We start from the raw sequence: 26549 nt of genomic DNA, 5'->3' as shown, positions 1-26549 counted from the left end.
TCCTATCTTTTCATCAAGGCCTTAAGACCTGACTCTGCAGTGGAGGTGGTTGATCAAGTAACAACAGGTCCCACCTCCCCCCATACCTTCCCCCTGTGTCCTTAGGTTTTAATATTTGATTTTAATAATTATTGTTTTAATTGTACATGTATAGATATATTTTTGTGATTGTAAGTCGCTCAGACGTACCATATGCTAAGATGGGCAGCCAATAAATTTTATAAATAAATAAAATTTATAAATAAACATTAAAAAAGAGGGAATGCAGTAATTTTTGTCTTTGTTCCTTTAACACAACTGCTTGTTTAAATGCTTTCTTACTAGTGGGGAATGAAAACTCTTTACATATATTCAATACTGAAAGCTTTTTCTCAACAAACAAAATTCTTGAAATCAAGCCAGAAGCACATAGACATGAATCACCACAAGGTGGCACAATGAGAAAAAAAATCCTCCATGCTCCTCACAAAACAAACTAGGAGCGCAACCTTGGCAACTTTAAGACTTGTGGACTTCAACTCCCAGAATTCCTCAGCCACCCTTGGAATAAACCAACTAAGGATGTTCACTCTTGTTCTTTACGACTCTGCTTTTAAAATACTAAATATTGAATCTCCTACAATTTTTTTCTACCATCTTAAATTTTTTGTCTAGCATATCAGTCCATACATCTAAAAAACTTTGGAGGAGCTACCCAGAGTATGAATATTGTGGGGATACAACCTTCCCCACAATTTCCATGTTGGGGAAATCCAGAGTTTTGCCATGATTATTATTCTGGTTAGACTATTTTCTACATCAAAGTAAAACAGAATGCCTGTGATAAAAGGCTTTGCATAGTGGTAACTCTCAGAAGTCAAATGCTATTCATCAATAACACAAAGGCCACAATTCCACTCATGAGATCTGCATAATTTATATTCAGCGCCCCTAATTTATTCATCCAGCAATACAGAATCGGGGTTTATATGGCAAAGACTGCAGATAAAAAGAAAAACAACAACAAAGGACTGAGCAATTGGAAACCACCCAATGGTACGTGGGTAACCTGAATATCCGAAGGTCTCATAATTTATGAAGGCTGGAAAGATGGACACGGTATCAGGATGCAATTGTGCAAAACCTTTTCAGAAGCATTCTGCAATCCACACTTCCAAGTGGATTGCAATTTTCATCATCCAGAACCAACAGAGGGTATGAGCAAACATATCTGGAGAGCATTCGTATGGGGGAAGCACATACACTTTCTTTCTAACACCTATTCCATTCTATTCTAATGTCATCTATTCTAATCTATTTTATTCTATATTCCCTTCTCTCCTAACACTATTTATTTAAATTACCACCCCTAAATGAGAGGGTGATGTAGGTGCTGCATTAGAATCTAGGACTGTGATGGTTAATCAATGGCACACAAACCATCGACCCAGCTCAGCTGCACTGCACATGCGGCACGCCTCCTGCCAGCCATGTGATTTTTCGATCTCTGCCACGCATGCATGGGGCACATGTGGCAGAGGCATGCACATACGGGGGGGCTGCTAGGCCCAAAATAAGGCATGGGGAGTCACGTACACATGCACAGGGAGGGCAGGGTATACGGGGTGGGGTGGGGGGTCACATACACATTACATTATGGGTATGGATTTGGATTTTATTCAATTTGTGGGCCGCCCTATTCCCCAAAGGGCGGCTGAACAAAGCCAAGGGAGGGGAAATTACAAAAGTAAGACAAAGACAATCAGACATACAAACAGTTTAAAAGCACAACAGACACAGCAAATTTGAGCAGGGGGGGGGGACTCAACGGCTGTCCGGAAGGCCTGAAGGGTGGAGAAGGTCCGAATCTCCCCGGGGAGCTCGTTCCAAAGCGCTGGGGCAGCCACAGAGAAGGCCCTCCTCCGAGTAGTCGCCAGCCGACATTGGCTGGCAGATGGAATACGGAGGACGCCTCATCTGTGGGATCGAATGGGTCTGTGGGAGGTAATCGGCAGAAGGCGGTCTCTCAAGTACCCATGGGCATGTGAGGACAAAAGGGTTAGCCACCACTGCTCTAGGAGAACCAACTTCAGGACCCCCTCAGCTATAGCAATTCACTGAGGGACTTTTGAGTCAGTCGCTGACTCTCACCCCAACCTACCTCACACAGAAGTTGTAAGGAAATGGGAGGAGGATACACCATGTTTGCTGCCTTGAGGGAAAGATAAGTTATAGATCTTATACATAAATCAAACATAAGATTACTCTCAACCCTGAATAATGTTTAACCTATTGATTAACAGGGTGACCTGTGTCCTTCACATTGGTTAGTGAAATCCCAAATCATGGGTTTAGTTCAGAATGCAGAAAGTATCTGTAAACAAGGGAAGACAAAGAAAACATGAAAACGTGACAGAAAAAAAAATAGATAGTGGGGAACCTTGTTGTAACAATAATGGAGGTATTTTCTAAGGAGGTCAGAAGGGGAGAGAAGCAAGAATAGAAATGTTATTTATGACATTCTTTATTTGCTGTTTCCTCTTTATTTGCCTTTATCAATAGCATAAAGCTGTGCTGGGATTCACTTATAAAGTTATTGCTGGTTGGAATCTGAGCAATGCATAAAACAGTGTTTCTCAACCTTGGCGACTTGAAGTCCTGTGGACTTCAACTCCCAGAATCCCCCAGCCAGCATAGCTGGCTGGGGAATTCTGGGAGCTGAAGTCCACAAGACTTAAAATGACCAAGGTTGAGAAACACTGGCATAGAATGTTTTAACAGAGTAAAACTGGGAAAGAAATAACCCACAAAAATTATTGGGAGGTTAACAAAAAAAGGACAGATGCTGGTCAAATCTTTTGACACTCTGAATGTTTTCAGCCTTTGCTTTCTTCTTTTCTACCTCTTTCAAAAGCATAAATCATACAAAACACTCTGCCTTTAATTAACAATCTGCCTTTAATTAAACTAGGTCAGAAGAACAACTGTTACCCAAAATAGTGGAAAGTGTATTTCCCCCAAAGATGTCTTAGCACTCCCCGCCATCCTCTTCCTACTTTTTTTCAAACACTTCTTCTTCAATTCTGGGAATGAAAAGAGAAATGCAACTCAAGGGACAGTCCCACAACATCCCCTTGTTTCTCACGCAGTGCCTCCCAGGGAGTTATACAAAGTCTGTGGCAATGGCCAACACTTTGGAGTATTCTTTTTTTTTCCTCAGCAGGGAAGGAATGGGAGCTTTGATCCGTGTCCCAACTGGAGTCCCATTATCTTCGATGAGCACCACGTTGTTAGAATCAAACCGAGGAGTCATGCGAGGCCCAGGAAACTTGCACCCAACAATTAAAGCCTTTTTCTTTTCCCCTTTGATAGCCAGAAGAATTCGGTCACCCACTTTGCCCACACCGTTTTTGGTGTAGACGTGGATACATTTTGGAGGGCGGTGATACGGCGTGTTCCCCAAGGCGCTGTTATCAACCACTCGCACACGAGTCATCTTCTGGATATAACTGCACACATTGCTGAGGCTGATAAAAGAGAAGAGAGAAGTCTCAATAGATCTCCCAGGGACATTTAAGAAAGCCAAGGTCACTTCAGGATCCATTTCAAGTACCGGATTCTCTTTTCTCTCCAACCTTGTGCCCTCCAAATGCTGGCCAAAGGTTTCCCCACACATATGTGCTAGTCGTTCCTGACTCTAGGGAGTGGTACTCATCTCCGTTTCAAAGCTGAAGAGCTAGCACTGTCCAAAGATGTCTCTGTGGTCATGTGGCTGGCATGACTAAAAGCCGAAGGTGCATGGAACACTGTTCCAAAGGTGGTCCCTATTTTTCTGCTTCCATTTTTTATATGCTTTCAAACTGCTGGGTTGGCAGAAGCTTGAACAAGTAACAGGAGCTCACTCCGTTATGTCGCACTAGGGATTCGAACCGCTGAACTGCCGACCTTCTGATCGACAAGCTCAGTATCTTAGCCACTGAGCCACCGTGTCCTTATGCTGGCCATATGTTTGGGGAAATCTGGGGGTTATATTTGGAGGGCAGAAAGTTGGGAAACCTGCATCATGGTAATCTCCTTCACAATAAAAACAACACTATGTCATACAGTTAAAACCAGCAATGAGGGACTGAAATGAAACACATAAAAAGATGTCAGAGAAACATGCTACCACTTTAACAGTACATATACTGGTAATCCTCAATGACAGTTCATTTAGTGACCAAAGTTATAACAGCATGGTAAAAAGTGACTTATGATTATTTTTCACACTTAAAACCATTGCAGTGTCCCCAGGGTCATGTGATTAAAACTTGGACACTTGGCAACTAAGTCATATTTATGACGCTTGCTGTGTCCTGGGATCATGTTATCCCTTTTGCGACCTTCTGATGAACAAAGTCAATGGGGAAGCCAGATTCCTGCAACAACACTTGCTAACTTAACAATGCAGTGATTCACTTAACAACTGTGGCAAGAAAGTTCGTAAAAAGGGGCAAAATTCCCTTAACAAATGTTTCATTTAGCAACAGAATGTTGAGCTCAACTGTGGTGGTAAGTTGAGAACTACCTGTACATATTGGTATTTGTGGAGACAGAGAGATGGAGAAAGAAAGCACCCATTCCATTATGAAGCTTGATTCTTACACAGAAACCTAACACTGATTAAATATTTATCTGGCAGGCTTTCCGGCTCTGCTACCCCCCCACCCCACCCCCACCTCCATCCCCATTTGCTAGCATTAAAAAGTTACACAGAGGGAATCTGGCCAACAGAATCAAGTTGTAATCCTACCAATACTTAGCATGCAGTGCCCCCACTTAAAAGCGATGGCACTTAACTTCTAAATAGGGAATACACTTACTGTATAGTCAGTACAGTAAGTGTATATCATTATAAAAGTATAGTCTGTACTTTTATAATAATAGAAAAGGCAAACTGTGAGACTCATTAACTATTTTTTTAAAAAATAGTTGTACCCCTAATTAAAAAGCGTCACACATATTGTTTGAGTTTTAACAGAACAAGGTTCTGGCTCTTAAAATAAATTTATGTATGGCACACTTCCTTTATAAAGTTAAGTCACTTGATATTTTTTTTTAAAGGAGAACTCCAGCTATGCAAGGCACACATTTTAATCCCAATAAACTTTAGAATAACTACTTGCTGTTTTAAATATATTCATTCTGTTTTTCTCTTGGAGTGATTGCTATGTGAGGAATCTTGAATGCAGCTCTGCGCACGGAGGGCAACTCTCTGGATTCAAAAGGCAGCAGCTATTTCCAAGCGCAAAGGAGCATCAATGAAGCCCCAATCAACAACTCCTCGAAGCAGCCGAGTCTTTTCTCTGGGATGGGGAGGCTGGGCTCTATTACAGCAGTGTAATCTCAGAAAAAGGCATTTAGTTTCAGGGGATACCAGCATGTGGATGCCTCTTTTCCCATCTGACCCAGGATGCTGCACAGCTCCACTGATTATATATCACAGGGTGTTTCACTGTGATTGAACACTGCAGATGGTCCTTGACTTATGACCACAATAAAGCCATTTTTTTCTTTTGCTAAGTAAGACAGCTGCTAAGTGGGTTTGCCCCATTTTATGACCTTCCTCTCCACAGTTGCTAAGTGGATCCGGCTTCCCCATTGACTTTGCTTGTCAAAAATGTGATCACCTGACCCCAGGACACTGCAACCATCAAATACAGTTGCCAAGTATCCAAATTTTGATCACAGGACTGTAGGGATGCCCCAAGGGTCGTAAGTGTGAAAACTGGTCATTAAGTCAATTTTTCAATGCCATGTAATTTTGAATGGTTACCAAACCAATGGTTTTAAGTGGAGGACCTCCTGTACTGAAAAATAATGCAAAACTAAACTTCCAATTAAGTTGGTCCACAATTGAGACTTCCAAGATTTCCTGGAAGTCTCAATTTCTACTATATACCTATACCAAAGATTATCCCCATTAACCTTTTCCGGTCAAGCATCACGATGGCTAGATATTCTAGAAATCGCAATCTGAGGAAGCCAGGTTCAGGTCAATGGGTCAATGCTGAGTTTCCCATCTCATAATGGTATGACCTGTTTTGGTCACAGGCTGTTGAGCAAGCCCTAGGAGCCTCACATTAAGGCTACACAACATGTTTGTCAAACTGTACCTCTTAGATTCACAGTTCCCACCAAGTCAAAATCAAACCAAGATACATTAGTGTGATGTGAGACCACAAGTAGCTTGGAACCTTCTGGTGTTCTTGATCTGGCTTTGAATACGGAGATGGCAAATAGACAAAGCCACACAAAATAGAATCAAGTATGTTTATATTTTCACTCTGAGGATTATTCTAGGCATCTTATTGGTTCTAAAAATATGTTTGATATGAACTGCATAACAGGGACTTGGTGGCTAAGATGCTGAGCTTGTCGATCAGAAAGGTTGGCAGTTCGAATCCCTAGTGCTGCATAACGGAGTGAGCTCCCATTACTTGTCCTAGCTTCTGCCAACCTAGCAGTTCGAAAGCATGTAAAAATGCAAGTAGAAAAATAAGAACCACCTTTGGTGGGAAGGTAACAGCGTTCTGTGTGCCTTTAGCATTTAGTCATATTGGTCACATGACCATAGAGACATCTTTGGACAGAGCTGGCTCTTCGGCTTGGAAACAGAGATGAGCACCGCCCGCTAGAGTCAGGAACGACCGTGGCACGACAAAACCATGCTCAACTAAGCCGCACCCGATTAAACCGCGTCGCTGACGTCATCAACAGGGCGACAACAGCAAGCGCGGAGAAAGGGCACTTTAAATAGCGCTTTGAAAGCAAGCCGATTCAACTTAAGGTAAGGGTTAGGTTTAGGGTTAGGTTTAGGGTTAGGGTCAGGGTTAGGTTAAGGGTTAGGTTTAGGGTTAGGTTAGGTTAGGATTAGGTTTAGGGTTAGGTTAAGGGTTAGGTTTAGGGTTAGGTTAAGGGTTAGGTTTAGGGTTAGGTTAAGGGTTAGGTTTAGGGTTAGGATTAGGATTAGGTTTAGGGGGGTTAGGTTTAGGGGTTAATTTTAGGTTTAGCGTTTACAGCGTGCTTCTGTGTCCGCGCTGTTGTCGCCCTGTTGATGATGTCAGCTACGCGGTTTCGTCGAGCACGGTTTAGTCGAACGCGGTTTTGTGGTGGAACCAGGAACGACTAGCACATAAATGCGAGGGGAATATTCACCTTTACCTTTATGAACTGCATCTTTCAAAATACTCATTTGTGCAGAAGACACTTAGCTGGCTCCAATTTTTAGTTTTCAAGGATCACTCCAAAAGTTGAGGAACAGCCAGCCTTTCTCTCAGGGTTTCTTCTCTCATTCCACCAGTGATTCATTACACAATGGATAAATCACAAATGTCAAGGGCCTTTGTTCCCTCTTGAACATCAAGTATTTTGCAGAAATATTTCCCGCACACTTGTTAAGAGTAGCAACATAATGATAAAGGGGGAAGGGCACATGCGTCTACCTATCCAAATCTAATGATTCTTTTGGAACATAAAGCTGACATACTGCATCAGATCATTGATGAAAGAAATTAAAGTGCCATCTACTTCAAGAAGCAAGTGTGTTCTGTGAGGAAGATGGGCAGTTAAGAAGTCAGCCTGAAAGCTTCTGCTTTAAGCAAGCTCCCGAATGCAGGTAGTCCTCGATTTATGACCACAAATTTCTGTTGCTAAGCAAGGTAGCTGTTAAGGAAATGTTGTCCCATTTTACATTTTTCCTGCCACAGTTGTTAAGTGGAATCACTGCAGTTGTTAAGTTAGTAACACGGTTGTTAAGTGAATCTGGCTTCTCCATTAACTTTGCTAGTCAGAAGATCACAAAAGTTGACCACATGATCTCGGGACACTGCATAAATCCATGCCAGTTGCCAAGCGCCTCAATTTTGATCACGTGACCATGGGGATGCTGCAACGGTTGTAACTCTGAAAAACAATCAATACTCACTTTTTTTTCAGTGCCGTTGTAACTTTGGAGAGTCACTAAATCAGTGTTTCTCAACCTTGGCAACTTGAAGATGACTGGACTTCAACTCCCAGAATTCCCCAGCCAGGAAATTCTGGGAGTTGAAGCCCAGACATCTTCAAGCTGCCAAGGTTGAGAAACACTGCACTAAATGAATTGTTTTAAGTCAAGGACTACCTCTCCAGGGTTAATTCCCTGGAGAAGAGTCTGTAAAAAGGGACACCTTCCATTCTCCTCCTATCCACAACCCCTTTTTTTCCCTCAACCCAATCTACTTTGCAGGATAACGACAAGAATAAAATGACAATATAAATTGTCACGGACACTTTTTGGAGAAAGACAGGGTGTAAATGTAAAATAAATACCTGAAATTTCGAATATTCGTTGCCCTGCTTAACTGGGGAAGAGCCAATCCCAGGGACCGATACAAAGGAACCATCGGGATTCCAATTAGAAGCCTGGGTTTAAAAAAAAGAGAGGGAGAACAAACAAACCAAAAATAATTTTTATTTATACGAATGGAGCAAACCCCTAGGGAAAAGCAGAATTTTTCATTCTATTATCCCTTGAATGATCTGATGCTTGCATTGTATTGTTAAGTCACAGCCCCATACTGTCCTCCAAAAGAAATAAATACAGCAGAATTAACGCGAGGCAGTTATACATAAAACACAATGGTACTGTACTTGGGGGGGGGGGGTGGTACACACTGCAGGGCTGCTGTCTTCAAGGGCACAGATCCTCATTGTCAAAATAACCTTCTGCTTTTAACAATTACTGGTTGTTAGCTGCTAATTGTGGAGGACATGAGTACAGAGCATACATAGTCATTTACAACAGCATTTTCTACCCTAATGGTCTCCAGTGGGTTCTGAATTGCTGGTTTTACAGCTATCAGAAAGAAACAAGATTTTTTAAAATTCAAAGAGCTGACACAGATTCCCATCCCTCTGTTATTTTCTACTTTTTCAGAAAGAGACTAGTGTGAGCATTTTAAGAAAGTGGGTGCTGCAGAAGTTTAAAAGCTTATTTGGTATCAAAATTAAGGCTACTTTTAATTGTTTTATTTGCAATGGAGTAAGTGGCATGGGATTTCTAATCAGCAATTTAAAAGAAGCTTAATAAAAAAAATTAAAATCCCCAAATAAAAACCACCCAATGATACTTCTGGAATAGAAATCCATTTTAGGAGTATAAAAAGATTTCAAAAAAATCTTTTGGAAGAAAAATCACAATTATTCCCATTCTGATTAGCTCCTTTAATGTAAGCCCTATGAATATGCTGTACTAAGTTTATTTTTACCAATTTAATAACTCAGCTGCATTTGCATTACTATAAAACAATTTATTTTTTATCCAGGCACTTATTTTTTATTCTTTATGGAACTCTAACTCTTTTCCTAGCTTCCCAATACAATGTACCAGGGGTGAAATCCAGCACGTTCTGGAAAACCAGTAGCAGAAATTTTGAGTAGTTTGGAAAACCGGCAAATGCCACCTCTGGCTGGCCCCAGAGCAGGGTGGAAATAGAGATTTTGCAGTATCCTTCCCCTGGAATGGGGTGGAAATGGAGATTTTGCAGTATCCTTCTCCTGCCCCACCCACCAAGCCACGCCCACAAAGCCGGTAGTAAAAAAAAAATGAATTTCACCACTGCAACATATAATACCTATCAGAAATATTCTCTGTTCAGTTTTTAAGCCACCCCAAAAATACTGATTTTAAGACTTCAATTGTGAGTGTCAATTTTTGAGTGTGTGGTAGATTGCTAAGAAACCACATAATTTCAAACATCTTATAGATAAATAGAGCAAGATCTTCTGGATCCAAATTACCCATTTGGAAAGAAAGTATTCTTAGCAATCAAGGTGATAAGTATTTGCTTACATTTTATTTTACTTTATTTTATGGCAGCTGCTCATCTCACAATTCCACACTGATAAACCATTTATGATGTAAACCAAGTAAATGGACAATCTGCCTTCCAATAATACACAGGTGTGAAATTCACTAACTGCATTCCAATATTACACAGGGGTGAGGATTTATCTTCCTTACTCTTTTTCTGCTCAGTGATTAACTTTTTTCCAGCTGGAATTCTTTAATACAAAACTTCATGACAAAATGGTACAAAGTAGACTAGACAAGCCTTATACTGAGAAGATGCAACATGAGTAAACATAGCATTCTCTATAGATCATGTATAATTCATTTTTTAAAACACTGAATTATTACAGTGAAATTATTATGTCGGTATTAGAATATTTTTCTTCTTCTGTTTTGCTTCCCTTTTTGCATTTCTGTGAATATATACATAGTGTATGTAAAGTGTATGTTTTGCTTCTGAGGGTTTATTTTCCTAATAACAATTAAACCAGCTTTTTCTCCCCACCCCAAACCCCCATGATAAAATGGGGTAAAAACTTTGGATATAATATACAGATGGAACAATTGGAGAATATATTGATAATAGGGCTGAAATCCACACATTATAATTGTAACGATAATATTTATGAAAAATGTACCAGTGATATTTGTCACTAGAAAAATTGTCTAAAATGTGTAAAGGTACTTTAAATGTAAGTTGGAAATGTGAACAACAAGAGGGGGCCTTTTTACCATGATTGGTGGCCCTGCAAAAAAGCTTTAAAATGGACCCAAATTAATGCAGAAGATTTTAAAGACCAATATAAAATAGAAACCCGAGATACTTCTTTGGGGACTGACGGATCATGGTATGTACCTTGTTTCTTCAGAAAAATGTTTACAGGCACAAAGGTGGAAAGATTTGACATTACCTACAATGGAAAATTGAATAGTGAAAGTTGTTTGGAGATGGCAAAACTGACAGCTTTGATCAGAGAACTGGAAGCCCCTTCTGGACTTTCTGCCTAAAACAGAGGGGGGGAAATGAAATTATGATATATGGATGTGATGATTAGAATAACAGAGTTGGATGGTACTGGGTCTTCTAGGTTAACACCCTGCTGAGGCAGGAGACCCTACCATTTCAGACAAATGATTGTCCAGTACCTTCTTAAAAACGTCTACTGTTGGAGCACCAACAACTTCTGGAGGCAAGTTTCTGAAGCATTTCAGATATCCCAAATTCTAAGTCCTATCATAGAAGTAATTGTACAAGTAGTCCCTGACTTACAGCAACAATTGAGCCTAAAATTTATGTTAAGTGAAACATGTTAAGTGAGTTTTCCCCATTTTACAACTTTTCTTGCCACCATTTTTAAGTGAAGCACTGCATCTGTTAAGTTAGTAACATGGTTGTTAAATAAATCTGGATTCCCCATTGACTTTGCTTGTCAGAAGGTTGCAAAAGGGGAGCACATAAACCCAGCACTCTGCAACTGTCATAAATATGAACCAGCTGCCCAGCATCTATATTTTGATCGCATGATCATGGGGATGGTCGTAAGTCACTTTTTTCACTGCTGTTGTAATTTTGAATGGTTAAATGAACTGTTGTAAATTGAGGACAACCTGTACTTTTCTGCACTTTCAACTTTGGCTTTCTTTTCAGTCTTTACTTTTTCTTTTTGTCTGTTTTTATCTTAATTATTGGTTCTTAATAGTTTTCATGTCTTTATTTTAAAATCAAACAATTTCAAAAAATATGCAATTTTTTAAAGAAATGTCAAAATGATTTAAATTGTTGTAAAGTAACTTTAAAATGCCTAGCAAGGTTCCATTATCTGAAATGAACATAATCTCAGAAATTAGGATTGAAATTTAATCCTGATCCAATTTAGATTTTTCGTCCTGTGGCATGTTTTTTAAAAAAAGACCCTGGATACTTAAGAACCACTTTCAATGCAATGATATAAATAAAAATTATCCCTGCACAAAATTAGGGGTTAGTGCTTCCTTTTTAGAATATAAATATTTCTTCTTTTGCCTTTTGCACCACATGTTGATTTGCACCACAAGCTAACTAAGAGGAAATGTTGCAGAAAATCACCTGCCATCTACCGTAAGCATGACAGGCAACTTTAAATTATAATATGGTTTATCTATTGAGGCGTAGCATATTACATGGACATAGTGATTCTGTTGCGCTAACTTGGTTTTAAGGTTTAGCATGTTGAGGAAATGGATCAAGGACATTTGGAAAGGGAAGTACTTCTTGATTGTCATTTCTTCTGTACTTCTCCAAATGAAAAGTTTTTTTTTTCCAAACTGATAATTTATGACTGGCTGTTACAGAGTCTCTTCTAAAGATTATAGAAAAAACTTAAGATGGACAAGAAAAGGGATATCTGCAATTCTTTGTTATTTATATCATAATAAACCATTTTTTCCAGGCAGGCTTTGACATTTCATTTTTTTAATCAAATCCACTGATCAAAAATTACTGCTACACCAAGAACTAATTTATATTCGGAGTATAAAGCTGATATGTTGAAAAATGAGTTTTGACACAAGACTATTCTCATTACTAGTGGCTATAGTTTTCACCACTAGAAACATCAAACACACAATTATTTTCTAACGTTAAGCCATAATTGCAGCTGCTTAACCATTTGTAATCAACCATTTACATCAGCATAAAAGAGAATCATCTGAAAACTCTGAATCAAGAATTATTATTGTATCTCATTCCCCTTATCTGCTAGGAATTATTTGGGAACAAATCCACTCTGAATTCAAACTAAACTTCCTAAAGAATGGAAAGAAGGAATCTGTTTACCGTAAGAATGCAGACAGATTTTGGAAAACTACTTAGGATTTCAAACATATGTTCATCTCTTAACACAAATTTGAAGAAGACCTACAGGCAAGATGGAGGGATCAATCCTTTCCTTACCGGTAAAATCCATAAATCATTGAAAACATCAGTGTGACAGAGCCAGTTTGGGAGCAAAATCACAAGATTAGCAAAGATGACAATTCAACTAATATAGACAAAACCTCCCCCATCTCTTAATCCTTTATGCAAGGTCTCCCTACTTCCACATTCATATTATCTCTGCAAGCATCTGTCAGTTGCTCAAGAAAAAACCCTGCCCCTTATTGACAAATACCTAGACAATTATGTCTAAGTATTTGTAAATAACAAAAACATGCTGAAAACCCTTTTGTTCTGGGGAGACAGAGATGTCACTAATATGCCAACAGAAGTCAGTGTTACAACACCACTCTATTAAGTACAGCAATTAAAATCCTCAATGATTTCATCCAGGCTTCAGGTAAGTGAAGCTGGGTTCCAACTAACAAAGCCTTAAGCAAAGATAAAGGTCCCCCCCCCCCCGTGCTAGTTGTTCCCAACTCTAGGGAGCAATGCTCATCTCCGTTTCAAAGCTGAAGAGCCAGAGCTGTCCAAAGACATCTCCGTGGTCATGTGACTGGCATGACTAAATGCCAAAGGTGCATGAAATGCTGTTATCTTCCCACCAAAGGTGGTTCCTATTTTTCTACTTGCATTTTTACATGCTTTCAAACTGCTAGGTTGGCAGAAGCTGGGACAAGTAATGGGAGCTCACTCCGTTATGCAGCGCTAGGGATTTGAACCACTGACCTTTCTGATCAACAAGCTCAGCATCTTAGCCACTGAGCCACTGCGTCCCTCTAACAAAGCCTTAGAGTCCTCCAAATTATGTAGATGAACAAGTTGACACAAAGGCTAACTTGTATTAGTTAACTCTCCTGCCAAGAGCTTTCTGAAAATATTTTTATCCTGACATAAAAAATAATGTGCAATTACCATACCTTTTAAACATATCAACTGCTCTGGCACCAGAATATTTCACGCTTCCTCTCAAACATCTAACAAGAATTTGAAGCACCTTGATTTTCTCAACTGGAAGAGCTTTGGAAACCTTGCACCAGGATTCTCAAAAGCCCATGAGAATATGGACTAATATAATACAGTGCTTCCAAAACTTGGGTGAATTACCCAAACTTGGGTACAAGTGAGGTTTTTTTGGGGGGAGGGGGTGTTATAACACACAAATAATGTCCCAATATTAATGGGGACATTTAAATAAGGACTTTATGAAAAGGAGTTTGGATAGTGAAGGAAGAAGTTTAACAAGTGTGTCAAATTAAGCCACCTAAAGAACACCTTCCCCCAGGATATTTCATAGATCTTCTCTATTCCACGCAAAGGAATTGTTGTCTCCAGGAGAGTTCTTTCTCACAGATAGGATGACTAATAGTTACCTAAATAGTGAACACATTGAATTGACTTCACCTGTTCAATCCTCTACAAAGAATGAAAGAAAACAAATGATGTTGCAACCGTAATTGCCTACATAGAAGAGTTTCACTTGAAGGTAGAATACTCATATTGTGTTGTCATTGTGACCTTCCCCATAAAAGACTGTTTAATCAGGGATTTTGGATTATTGTTCTTTGGATGAACTATGAACAAACTGTTTGGAGGAAGGTCTGATTCTTTTCACACTATGTCAAGGCCACAATGAAAGGGAAATTTACATTTACAAAATCCTTCTACATTGAATAATTCTCTATGTATGCACTGACATTAAGTTCTGGAAAGGACCTAGTGTGGAAATTTAAAATATAATCTCAGTGTTCATTCCAACCTCCATCAAAATCTTGGTTCACAATTCCAAATCTGTGTCTACCTCTTTTGAAATAGAAATAACACTTAGACTTATATATCATTTCACAGTGCTTTACATCCCTCTTCAACAGTTTAGAGTTGGCATACTGCCCCCAGCAATCTGGATCCTCATTTTGCCAACAGCAGAAAGATGAGTCAACCTTGAGCCAATCAGGATCGAACTCCTGGAGTGAGCAGTTGAGTTAGCCTGCAGTACTGTATTCTAACCACTGCACCACCACCACATCTCTTACTGCAGTGCAATCACTGCTGAAGTGACAGATTGCATTCATTTCAGACACACAGTTTCAGGCTTCAAGCTAGCTACCTACACATTTTGCTTTCTTAAAAAAATGTAAATTGTCATTTTGTTGTTTTAATTTAATATTAGATGAAATTTCCAGGAACAGTGGCTCATTTTGGAAGTTTTATACAAGTTTCAAAAATTGCCTTTCCCATTTAAGTTTCCCTCAAAAAAAAAGAAAGAAAGAAAACAACAAATCCAATCCAGTGGCGCAGTGGTTAGGGTGCAGTACTGCAGGTCACTTCAGCTGACTTGTTATCTGCAGTTCGGTGGTTCTAATCTCACCGGCTTAAGGTTGACTCAGCCTTCCATCCTTCTGAGGTGGGTGAAATGAGGACCCAGACTGTGGGGGCGATATGCTGACTCTGTAAACCGCTTAGAGAGGGCTGAAAGCCCTATGAAGCGGTATATAAGTCTAACTGCTATTGCTATTAGCATCCCTATATATTGAGGAGGTAATAATTATGAATTGACCTAGAGTTTGTCCTAACTAAGCTGCCAAAAATTCAAGTTGAACGTAAGCACGAGGAAGGAAGAGAGTAAAAAAATGGCCATAAAGTCTGAATGGAAGAAATGTATCAAATTTCTTGGTTTATTGGAGCAAATTAGACCAATTTCAATAAATGTTCTTTAACTTTCAAATCTTCCTTAGGATTTCATGGGCAAAGAAACCTGATTGCCCTCCATATCAGTTTTTTTTTTTAAATAACTGTTGGATCTTAAACCTTAAGTATATTAAGTGGACATGTGCCAGATCTGATCACAAATATTAGATACACTGCTTCAGTTTGTTCTTTGTGTGCTTCCGGTTGTTTCTTGACAATCATAGAACAAACCTTTTTTAATATATTAAAAGTATTCGGAAAGACAGATCCTTCCTGTTTCTGAATCATTCATAACATTCCACAATGCAAAAGATGTAGCTCAGATGTTTTGAAAAATGCACACGTTATCGGAGCAATGTAACAACTGTTTCTAATTGCTAAAGTCTTATGTAAGCTTTTTTGAGAATATAAAAGTGCACAAGAGATTAGCTTTAAAAAATTGATCAAATAATTTTCTGCATTAAAGTAATATTATTATTAATATAGCTTTGCTATAGCAAAGCAATGAGTTATTTTTATATATCCAAGTAATGTGTAATTAATTTAAGGTAACTTAAAACTCAGTTGTTACTCCATTAAGTTTCTAACAGCCTTATCTATGCTGCCTTCTGAAATATATTGTAAATGGAAACAGAACCACAGAGTCCATTAAATTTCTTAACTTTTATTTACAATCTGGTTTCAATTAGTCAATCACACTGACAATGGAAAAAATAAAATTGGTACTTGAAACCAACTTTAATTCACTAATTGAATTAAAAGGCTGCAGAAAATCTAATTAATCTCAGGTAGATTGTTAATAGTGATAAATGCCACAAAAAATCTGTTTGAAAGTATTAGGAGAAGAGTCACAAAGTTGTATGAAGACAGATTAATATCTAGGCTGCTTCAGAGATGAGGATGTTGAGTTTGTAAACATTGATACAGTAGTAACTTTGACTTTAATTTTCTAACATATACAGTATGTGACAAGATAAGACTTAGTTTTGTCTTTTCCCTCACATTTTAATTATGTGAGGGAAAAGAGAAGGGAATTGTTAATTATTTATACACAATTCAAATCATAAGAATATATGTATAGGAGTTTGTATCTAATGGACACACACAGACCAATGACAAAGTATAAGGCCCACCATCCAAGGGGAATTCCTTGACTTGAGAGTTTGACGCAAGTGTCAATACGGACAGTTCTCAACTTACAACTACAACTGAGCCCACAATTTCTGTTGCTGAGACATTTATTATGACATAATGGCATTTCTTGCCATTAAGTGAATCACTGCAGTTATTAAAGTCAGTAATTCCACTGTTAAGTGAATCTGGCTTCCCAATTGACTTTGCTTGTCAACAGGTCACAAAAACTCATCACATGATCCCTGGACCTGCAACTATCATAAATATGAGTCAGTTGCCAAGAGTCTGGATTTTGATCACATGACCATGGGGGTACTGCATCAGTCGTAAATGTAAAAAATGGCTATAAGTCACTTTTTTTAGTGTCGTCGTAACTTCAAATAGTCACTAAATGAAATGACCATTTATTAAAAAAACATCATAGGCACTTATTAGTAAATCTTCTTGAATAATCCATATGTGCTTATTAAAGATGTGCCCATATATTAGAGTGTATTGTCTCCGAGGACACAGTAGACAATCTCTTCTAAGAAGGCACCAGTCCCATTCACTAAGTGCTTTCTTAGTTTTAATCTGCTACCCACTTATTCAGGGGAACATTTTTAACCGACCAAATAGCTTATTGACTGAATTTAAACAAATGCCTTTGAAACAGCCCTAATTAATAAATCAGGTTGTGTTCTCCACTGAGAATCTTTGATCTAGCAAAACCTAGGAAAGAGTTTTTGTTGATTTGCTATTTCCTTTCCACTCTTCTAAATCCTTCTCCAGAATACTTCATAGAATTACTGGTAAGAACCACTTAGGGGAAAAATCTCTACTGCAGCTGACAAAAGCATGCACAAGATAGAACTACCTAACTATCCTTGAAGAAATATAATTGCATATAACACATTGCATAGTAGCACTTTGGATTCAAAGTGAGGCTAGCTGGATGGGGAATTCTGGGAGTTGATCCACAAAGTTGTCAAGTTAGAAAAAATACAGCCTTAAATAAAGGGCATCTTTCCCTGAATACCGTATTTTTCGGAGTATAAGACACACCAGAGTATAAGACACACCAAGGTTTTGAAGAGGCAATTTTTTTAAAAAAGTAGGTAGGTAGAGAGAGAGAAAGAGAGAGAAATAAGTAGGGAGGGAGGGAGAGAGAGTAGTTAGGTAGGTAGGTAGGTAAAGGGAGAGAGAGAGAAAAATACAGTAGGTAGGAAGAGAGAGTAGGTAGGTAGGTAGGTAGGTAGGTAGGTAGGTAGGTAGGTAGGTAGGTAGGTAGAGGGATAGTGAGAGAAATACAGTAGGGAGGGAGAGAGAGAGTAGGTAGGTAGAGGGATAGAGAAATAAATACAGTAGGTAGGTAGGGAGAGAGTGAGTAGGTTGGTTGGGAGATAGAAGGATAGAGAGAGAGAAATACAGTAGGTAGGGAGGGAGAGAGAGAGAGAGAGTAGGTAGGTAGGTAGATGTTTCCAGGTGTATTTATCCATGTACTGGAGAAGGAAATCACTGACAACCTGCAGAACCTAAGACTTGTTTCTGCTGGCACAGCACTTGATCAATGTAATTCTCATCAATCACTCTAACTAAAGAGCTTTCCGAAAGGGAAAAAAAGTTTTTGCACTCTGCAAACCTCCCCAAAATGGCCAGTTTTTTGCAAAAACGAGCCCATTTATTCAATAAAAGGCATGAATAGCCTTGGGGAGGGGGGCTTGCAGAGTGCTCCGGGGGGCAGAAATGAGCAAAAAACAGCCTATTTTTTGCAAAAATGGGCCCAGTTTTTTGCCAAAAAAAATGCATGCATAGCCTTATGGAGGCTTATAGAGTGCTGCTGGGGGCTGGGGAGGACAAAAAATGGCCCATTTTTTGCTCATTTGTGCCCTCCTCAGCCCCCAGGAACTCTCTGAAAGCCTCTATAAGGCTATGCATGGCCATTTTTGTGAAGGCGCAGGGCTTTGGGAGGCAAAAAAAAATGCTATATTCAATTTATAAGATGCACCCAGATTTTCAGCCTCTTTTTTGAGGAAAAAGGGTGTGTTTTATACTCCAAAAAATACGGTATCTGCTGCAGTTGAGGAAGGTTGTCCTGAGATCCTGGGATAAGACTCAGCTGCTTTAAGGAATTGTGGATGGGTGCTACACAATGCCTTCTTCTCCCTTCAGATATGAGGTGCTACACAAGTCCTGGGACATAGATGAAGTCAAAAGCACAATTGCCTAGAGTCCTAGACTATCACACAAACAACAGAAACTTCAGACAGAAACATCCATTTTGTATTTATAAATCTAGGATTGTATCCTGCAAATGCTGAACCATTTGTATTCACATGCAGAACAGATGGCACAGCAACATGGCAAGAAAAATTGTTTCCAGGTCAAAGTGAAGGACCTCGGCTGGCAGTTCCCTTGGATAACCCTTAAGAAACATTAACCTAAAATTAATCCAAGCTATCAATTTGTTCTGCAAAAACAATATGCAACCCAATTGCTTCTTCAAATTGCAGAGTGAGAAACTATCTTTCCGACAGACAATTTTCAAGGCTCTGGCTCCTTTTAATCTCCCCTCTAGAAACACTGAGGGCTTCTGCCAAGCCGCAATCTCACTTCAGACCCTAGGCAGCAAAGACCAAATATTATTTTTAACCTAGAATTGTTTGACATAAAAACAATACCTCAGGATCTCAGCAAAGTTTGAAACATTCTGTAGGGGTGAGGGGAGATTTGGGGACAAAATGTCCACTGTCATGTAGCTCACAAGGCTTCTGTCACTGAGTCAATCAATGCCTCCCTGTTCTATCAGCTCATTGGCTAGAATCCTCACTTAAGCATGTAACCTGTATTTCTCCACATCCATTTCCTCCTTGGCCACCTGGCATTGCCCTTATATCATCCGCACTCATGAACAAAGCAATCTTTAGTTGTCCCTAGCTGTACTGATCTAAACAGAGTATTGCTCCCTTGTTTCAACATCACTAAACCAATAGCCTCAGAGTGTACAACACTAGTTAGACTTTGCTATCCATTTTCATAGAGAAGAAATCAAGTTAGCAACTGTAAGAAACATACAATCTGCCCCTTGAGGTTTTTCTCTTTTTAATTTATTTTTTAATTATTGATATTATTTTATCTTTCATTTTAATGGTTTATTGCGCAGTCAAATGTTCAGACTGGTTTTTAACTACCTTCCTTCCCAAGTTGTTATTATTTTTATTTATTAGTTATCAGGTGATAGATGTGAGCTTCCCTCCTCCCATGAAATATAAAGCAGGTAGATATGAGGAAAAAGCTAGCACTTTTCATACCTTGCTAAACTGCCTCTCTTGCTATCTCAACTTTAAAGAAAGAAAGCATGGGTGATGCCGTATCTGTTAGAACTTTAAAACTGAAGCAAGTAGAGGAAATCTTAGCAAGAACTATGAAGTCATTAACATAATTTCATCTTATACTGGATACATGTGATGATCATGCTTAAGGTATCCAGAAGAATATTCTTGTTACCAAAATTTGATATTCTGTTTTTGTTAATTTTGCTACTTTTATGTTACTGTAGCTTTAAGAAAAGGGGGAATACACAGGTTCTTTGTCCTTCATGTTTGATCAGCTACTTTTGGCTCTCCAGGTATAATTGTCACTTGGTGCCCTATTTCTCTTTGTTGCCTCTTCCTGATAAAACAATTGTTCATGAGTGTCTAATCTACAATCCTGGACCAGGAAGAGAGAAAGAAAGTTTCTCATCCATCTTCTTTTGCGAATCTTTTTTAAATGGGTGATAGGTCATCTTACAGCCAAAGCAGACACTAAATATGCTTGTTTACAGATCCAGATTAGCTTTGCAACAACTTGAAGCCCTGGGAACTGGAACTAGTACATTAAGGTCTTCCAAAAAAAAAAAAAAAATGATACCAAGGTGGAAAGCGTGATCAGGATATAAAGAGAGTTACCTATGTTATAGTTCTCCAAATTCCAGATTTTAAAATAAAGCATTATTACTTTTTGCCCGATCTGCAAATTTCCTCTTTGCAGTTATTTAGGAGGAATCTCCATGAAATTTGATAGGATTTTGTTTTCAGTAAAGGACAGAAATCGCTGTAATTCCGAAACACTGAGCGAACGGAGTCCCTCAAGCCTGAGCTGGTTTAATGCCCCTGAATTAAATGGACAGGATTGTAGTCTTATTTCAAAAATCTGTGTCTAGCAAACACAGACAAGATCCCAGCCTCCTGGAACTTTTAGAAGGTTTATATTCGAAATCGCAAAGGCACTTCCGCACTAGTAAGTTGTATAAATGCCTTATTTGTAAGTAAAAACATTTAAAATCGCGCTGCAATGTTACTCCAGCCGATCGCCACGTTTTTCCAAGCCCGAGTGGTATTCAAAGTTGTGGTGCAAAGGAGGCCTTCTCGAGATTAAGGCTGCAAGGGCTAAAATCCTTTGCTGGGGCTAGGAGCGAACCTCGCACAACTCGCGGGCTTTCCTTCCAAGGATACGTCTATGTATATATACGACCGCGCTGCACGGCCTAACTTCTTTTCCATTCCTAGCACGAAGCACGCGTCCTCAAGTTATGCCGGTCCTCCAGCTCGAAGCCGTGAGAAAAACAGGGAGCCGCTCCCACCCAAAACGACCCCCCCCCCGCTCCTCTCCCAACCCCCATCACTCACACAGGTCTCCGGGCCAGAGGTTCTTCCGAGCACGCAGGCGCAAAAAAGCCTTTCCAGGAGAAGGGAGAGGAAAGGACGCACATGCGTAGAAGGCGAGGCTCTTTCGCCGGCACCGGGCAAAAAGCTACGCCTCCTTCGCTCTCTGTCGCTCTCGCTCTCCCTCCCTCCCTCTTTGTTCGTTTAGCCTAGAACCTGGGGCAGGGAGGCGTGAGCCAATCCAAGGAGGCGAAAGGCGTTTTCATTTAAGAAAAAAAAGGGGACCGTAGCTAAGTAGAGCTGAGTGCGCTGGAGGAGCGGAGGGAAGCGGAGGCTGCGGGGCGAAGCGGAGGGACTCTACCTTGGACGCTGGGTAAGCCACCTGGTTGTTACTCCGAGTTCCATTGCAATATCGCTTCCCTTCCCATGTCCCCACCCCCATCCACCCAACCACCCGCAGCGATAACAACAACTCCAAAATCCTATTTACACAAGGGAAGCTGGGTCACCCCCCACCAGGAATCCTTGGGAACTGGGGGCGGGGGTGGCTTTCCCGTGTTTTCCCGAGGGCTTCCTTCTCCAACTCGGAATCTGTTTACCCGGGAGAGATCTGCGGCTGGGCTTTTGCTTGTTCCCTCCCTCTCTGCCTTGCCCTAGAACAATGGAAGCGGCGGCGGCGGCGGCGTTGCTGCTCTCGGGATTCCGGGCGATCTGGCGCAGGCACTCGCATGCAGAGGTGGCGGCGAGTGGCTGGCGCTGCCTCTCGCCCTCTACGCGTCTGCTTCAGTCCCTTTGCGGAGCCCTGCGGCAGGATCGACGGCTCCCTCGTCTCCCCGCTGCGTTTCTCCCGTTTTGCTGGGACTCAATTTTCTCCCCTGCTGGGTTCGGACGCAGTTTCCTTCCTCGCTTCCTCCCGCCCTAAAAAAAAAAACCACCGTGGCTGTAGTTGCTGCATTTCGTTCCGCGTTTCTGGGATTTCCTTCCCAATGTCAGTGGGGAAAAGGAGAGGAGGACGAGATGGTTTTGGTTTGCTTTATATTTTTTGTCAGCGGAAGGTCGTGGCCTTGGTTTTATTTTATTTGTTTTCCCCCTCCCGATCCCGAGGTGATCCTGCGTGGATCTGTTGATGCTGCGTACGTAGATAAGGCACAGGTATCTAGATCAAGATGGCACGGAGAAGAGAAAGAAGGCTGGCTGCTTCTTTGTTGCTGTTTCCACTCTGGATGGTGTGATCGTGATGATGTTGGTCCGCGATGCTGCAGTCACTCCCCCCTCATCCTTGGGCATGCGATAAATAGAGCCAGGAAGGAAAGTAGAAGCGAGCCTATGAGAGAGCAAGTTGCCTCTTTCATGCGGCTTTTGTTTGGGAAGATTTTGCTGCAGCTTTTGGGAAAACGGACCAGGTGCTTCGGAGAATTAGGCCACAAAAGCAGCAGGCAGGGAGAAAACCAAATCAGTTCCTAGTCACCATCTGCACCTCCCCCTTTACACCACAATAGAAGCTTTCTGTCTTTTCCAAGAAGATATATTTTCTTGGAGGAGGAAGAGTAATTGACTTGTTGCTGTCAGTCAAAACATCTTTTCCTACCTTTGCCGGACTAAAAGCCCTCCCTGGCTTAATATCTGGTGACTGCTCTGCACAACTCCATTCTGTCTGGCCTGTTGGCTGGGAATTATGTCTTCAACATCTGACCACAATTGATCTCAAAATTTATGTTGTTAAGTGAGAAATTTGTTAAGTGAGTTTTGTCCCATTTTATAACTTTTCTTGCCATATTTGTTAAGTGAATTACCACAGTTGTTAAATTAGTAACACGGTTGTTACACGGTTGTTAAGTGAATCTGATTTTCCCATTGATGTTGCTTGTCAATGTTGCCAAAAGAGGGATCACATGACCCTGGGACGCTGGAACTGTCATAAATGTGAGTCAGTTGTTTAGCATCCAAATGTAAATCACATGACCGTGGGAATGTTGCAACAGTCATAAGTGTGGAAAATGGTCATAAGTCACTTTTTTTCAATGCCCTTGTAACTTTGAACAGTCACTAAGCACACTGTTATAAATCAAGGACTACCTGTGTAGAAGTTGAAGTCCAGCATATCATAGGGAAGGCTTGAGGAAAGCTGTGAAACCGTCTCCAAATTTTGCAATAATATAATACTGCTCCCCTTCTTGTAAGATCTAAGTCTACAAACCAATTCTAAGACTAAATTGTAAGCGTATGGAAAGATGTTTTAATATGGATTAGTTCTGGTAAACTTTATTATTATTATTGGCTTTTCTACTGGCTTGTTTTGCCTGATATTTCCTTCTCCCTTCAGTTAATTTCTTCTTTCCTCCCTCCACTCCAGTAACCACTTTGAGCATCTTCTTCAGACCACTTCTGCTTCTGCTCTGATTATATTTTCTTGAATAGCAAGCTGCAAGTGGGAAGGAAAATATAGAGAGATTCCATTCCTGATCATAGTGGGGATTTTTTGCCATGGTTTCCAAAACTCCTTGTTTTCATTTGTTCTAGTTATTGGCTTAAACTTAGTCAGGGTCTACTAATGTGGGTGTGCCTGGGTTTCAGTGTGTCAACACCTGATGATAAATCACTAACTGATTGTATAGAATTGATGGGGCAGACTGAAAGGTAAATAAAGTAATGTATGTTGAGGCTAGCAGTCAGTGGGTTAGAACAGATATTTTACTCTAAAATTCTGAGCAAGTAATACATATTTTTGGCATGGGACAGCCCTTAGGAAGGATCTGGGCTATGTTATTTGCCTTGATGTCATTTTAACCAATGACTGGCTTCTAAATGCACAAAAGTTACATGAGCATTTTGGTAGAAGATTGGTGTCCATTGCTTGCCATTGCAAGAAAGCGCATTCTCCTGCTGCAAATGTAAACCTTAAATGTAAAGGAAGGCATTGAATTCTCATGAAAGAGGTGAAGTTAAGCTAGGAAATACTGACCTTCACAAGGCCGCCCAAGTTCATGGAATTTTAATGCTACTGCTCCAGAGATTTTTTTTTCTCTTCTCATTGAAGCTTTCAGGTTGCTAGTTAACCTTATCCAGATGTGAGTTTCAACCGTAGACTGTATGGCATCAACAGATTCCTTTGAGTCAGGCTTGGCTCCTGGGAGCCTGGTGGGCACATCCCTGCTGTTTTCTTGGCAGCAGTATAGAAATGACTTGCCATGGCCTTCTGGGATTTTTTTCCCTTTGTCTCTTTCCAAACTAGCTTTCAGCTATGGAATTCCCTGCAGTGTCTCCAATCAAGAACTAAATTCTAAATTCAGATAAACTGAGCCAAATATTGCCATCTGCTGTTGAGTGCTGAAATGCAGTTATATTGTAGCTAAAGACAGAAAAAATGAATTGGCACAGTAACTCTTGGGTTTGAATTTAGGGGTTCTCCCCCCCCCCCATCCCATTTGTGCTCTGCTTATTGTTACACAGCATAGGAATTGATATGATCTCTGAATAGCTTGTTCTCTATCCATTACAACTTCAGTGAAGTGTATTCAGTTCTTAACATCTGTAAAATGAGACTGGGAACAAAGATAAGATTCCCCCCCCCCCACAATGATTTTATTAAAAAATACTAATGAAGAGAATCAAATACAAGCTGGAAAATATAGTAAAATACAAAAAAAGTGAAAAAACAGAAAAGAACAAAAAGGAAAATGAAAAATAGCAACTAACTCCCCCCTTTATCCCAGCAAGTAAAGGCAATTTTAATAGGGCTTATCACCATCTGTAAATACAGTCTATTTTTCCCATAGCTTATTTAAATTTAAAAAATCCAAATATTTTGTTAATTCTTTGTCGGCAAAAAAAAAGTTCAATAAAAGCAATCACATATAATTGTTTCTTTTAGCTCCAATCAAATAACCCAATCTTGTATTTCTTCCTTCAGTTTTTAAGAATCTTAATTTTTAACCCCTTCAAAAAGAGTCCTAGAGTTAAGTTTCTGTTCATCTTCCAACCAAAAATCTTTCAAAGTTTTCACATATTTCTTTTGTACATCCAGGAAGTGAAGTTTGTACTTCTATTTTTCACTTCTAATAAAGTCCTTCAACAGCTTAACAGCACTCTTTTGTATATCCAGTTAGAAAAAAGTTATCCAAATCAATTTTCTGAATCAATGTTTGTAATTGCTTTTAGTCAGCCATCAGTTCCATTTATGTATCCGTGTCCTTCTCACTCCTTGTCACATTTAAATCCCCTTTCAAACTAATTTCAAAATTATCCATTGGAACTTGTTCTTGATCTGTAATTTCCTTAAATATGCTATATCTGGAACTCTTGAATGTCTCTTAATTGAGAAATCAATTTGCTAGTATATATTAAGATACAACTGTGCTAATTTTGTTTAAGAGAGGAAATAATGTAAACTTATTGCTTCTATTTATTTATTTCCAATAGCTGTCAAAACTGTAAACATGGAACAATATAGTGCTATATAGCAATAAAAATCACATTAGTCACCAATGAAAAGATGTGAGAGTTATTTATTATGCTAATAAAAAAACACTAGCAGTTACGAAAAAAGGGAAGATAGGCAGACAAGTACACAACTTTCTCAAAATGGAAGATATTGGCAAGAGTTGTGCTGCCATAAAATCTCATACATGTGTGTGTGTATGTGTGCCTCATTTGAAAATAAGGGACTGGTTGGATTTCTTGTGTTGTAACTCTTTATTACCTTTCTTCCAATAAATACTGTAGATTAGAATTGCTAGCTTGTTATTCAATGGATTAACAGCTGCCAGTCTAGATTAAAGAAGGGAACTAGGACAACAATAAGATAATAAAGAATTAAAGATCTTCATAGTAGCTTAAAAAAAAACCTTTGCTAGTATAAAGCAGGCAAAACATAATGTTTTGTCACCAATTCCTTCCAGTAATTCATATCTAATATTTGATGTAGAGAAATACACAATTATCTTGTTACTTATTTGAAGGAAATTCAGGGCAATGATACACACATCTGTTTAGATATAATTTCCAATGAGCTCAATGGTGTTTGTCCCCCAAGTGCATCTCTTTAGGATTTTATACTATAGCTGCTAAGGGATGGGAGGTTATGGTAGATGTGGGCAAAATGTTACTAAATTTCCTCTTTGGACCCTTTCTTCTAAGGAACTTGAACAATGCATTACTATATGCTACCCAATACCCAAAGTTATAATTCATATCTTTTGTTAAACTAATAATCCTGAGGGGATATGAACATTTAAGGCAGAGAATGACATAATAGCAAAGCAATATCTGATGATTTCATTACTAATTAGATTTGAATCAGAAATTTAAAATACTGCTTTTTATATTGTGAAGTCCATTA

General features: G+C 39.5%; 2 protein-coding genes across 10 annotated transcripts in view; one reads left to right on the top strand and one right to left on the bottom strand.

Annotated features, from left to right (window-relative positions):
* Positions 1–2918: 2918 nt before the first annotated feature.
* MRPL14 (mitochondrial ribosomal protein L14) lies at positions 2919–21333 on the bottom strand. 7 transcript variants are annotated; one of them, XM_014059043.2, is made up of 5 exons: positions 21236–21306; positions 10835–10854; positions 10762–10799; positions 8329–8421; positions 2919–3506 (listed from the first exon to the last, which is right to left on the bottom strand). In XM_014059043.2, the coding sequence occupies exons 4-5, from the start codon at positions 8400–8402 to the stop codon at positions 3143–3145; spliced, it is 438 nt and encodes a 145-aa protein (XP_013914518.2). In that variant the 5' UTR covers positions 8403–8421; positions 10762–10799; positions 10835–10854; positions 21236–21306; the 3' UTR covers positions 2919–3142. The 7 variants fall into 7 exon arrangements, with proteins under 7 accessions (XP_013914518.2, XP_013914520.2, XP_013914519.2 ...); XM_014059045.2 differs by having other exon boundaries at positions 10766–10799; positions 21236–21282; XM_014059044.2 differs by having other exon boundaries at positions 10835–10850; positions 21236–21264.
* A 113-nt stretch (positions 21334–21446) lies between these two features.
* TMEM63B (transmembrane protein 63B) overlaps positions 21447–26549 on the top strand; it is a 91440-nt gene continuing 86337 nt past the window's right edge. For 2 of the 3 annotated variants that reach the window (XM_087717943.1, XM_087717941.1), the window contains exon 1: positions 21448–21584. The gene's annotated coding sequence lies outside the window, so the exon portion shown is untranslated. Of the gene's footprint in view, positions 21585–26549 lie in introns of all 3 variants that reach the window. The other variant, XM_087717942.1, reaches the window with a different exon arrangement.

This window comes from Thamnophis sirtalis, unplaced genomic scaffold (genome assembly GCF_051295495.1).
Source record: "Thamnophis sirtalis isolate CommonGarterSnake01/CBP01778 unplaced genomic scaffold, rThaSir2_p1.2 scaffold_6, whole genome shotgun sequence".
Taxonomy (NCBI): Eukaryota; Metazoa; Chordata; class Lepidosauria; order Squamata; family Natricidae; genus Thamnophis; species Thamnophis sirtalis.
Note: the sequence above shows the minus strand (reverse complement) of the source record. Positions and strands in the feature narration are given on the sequence as shown.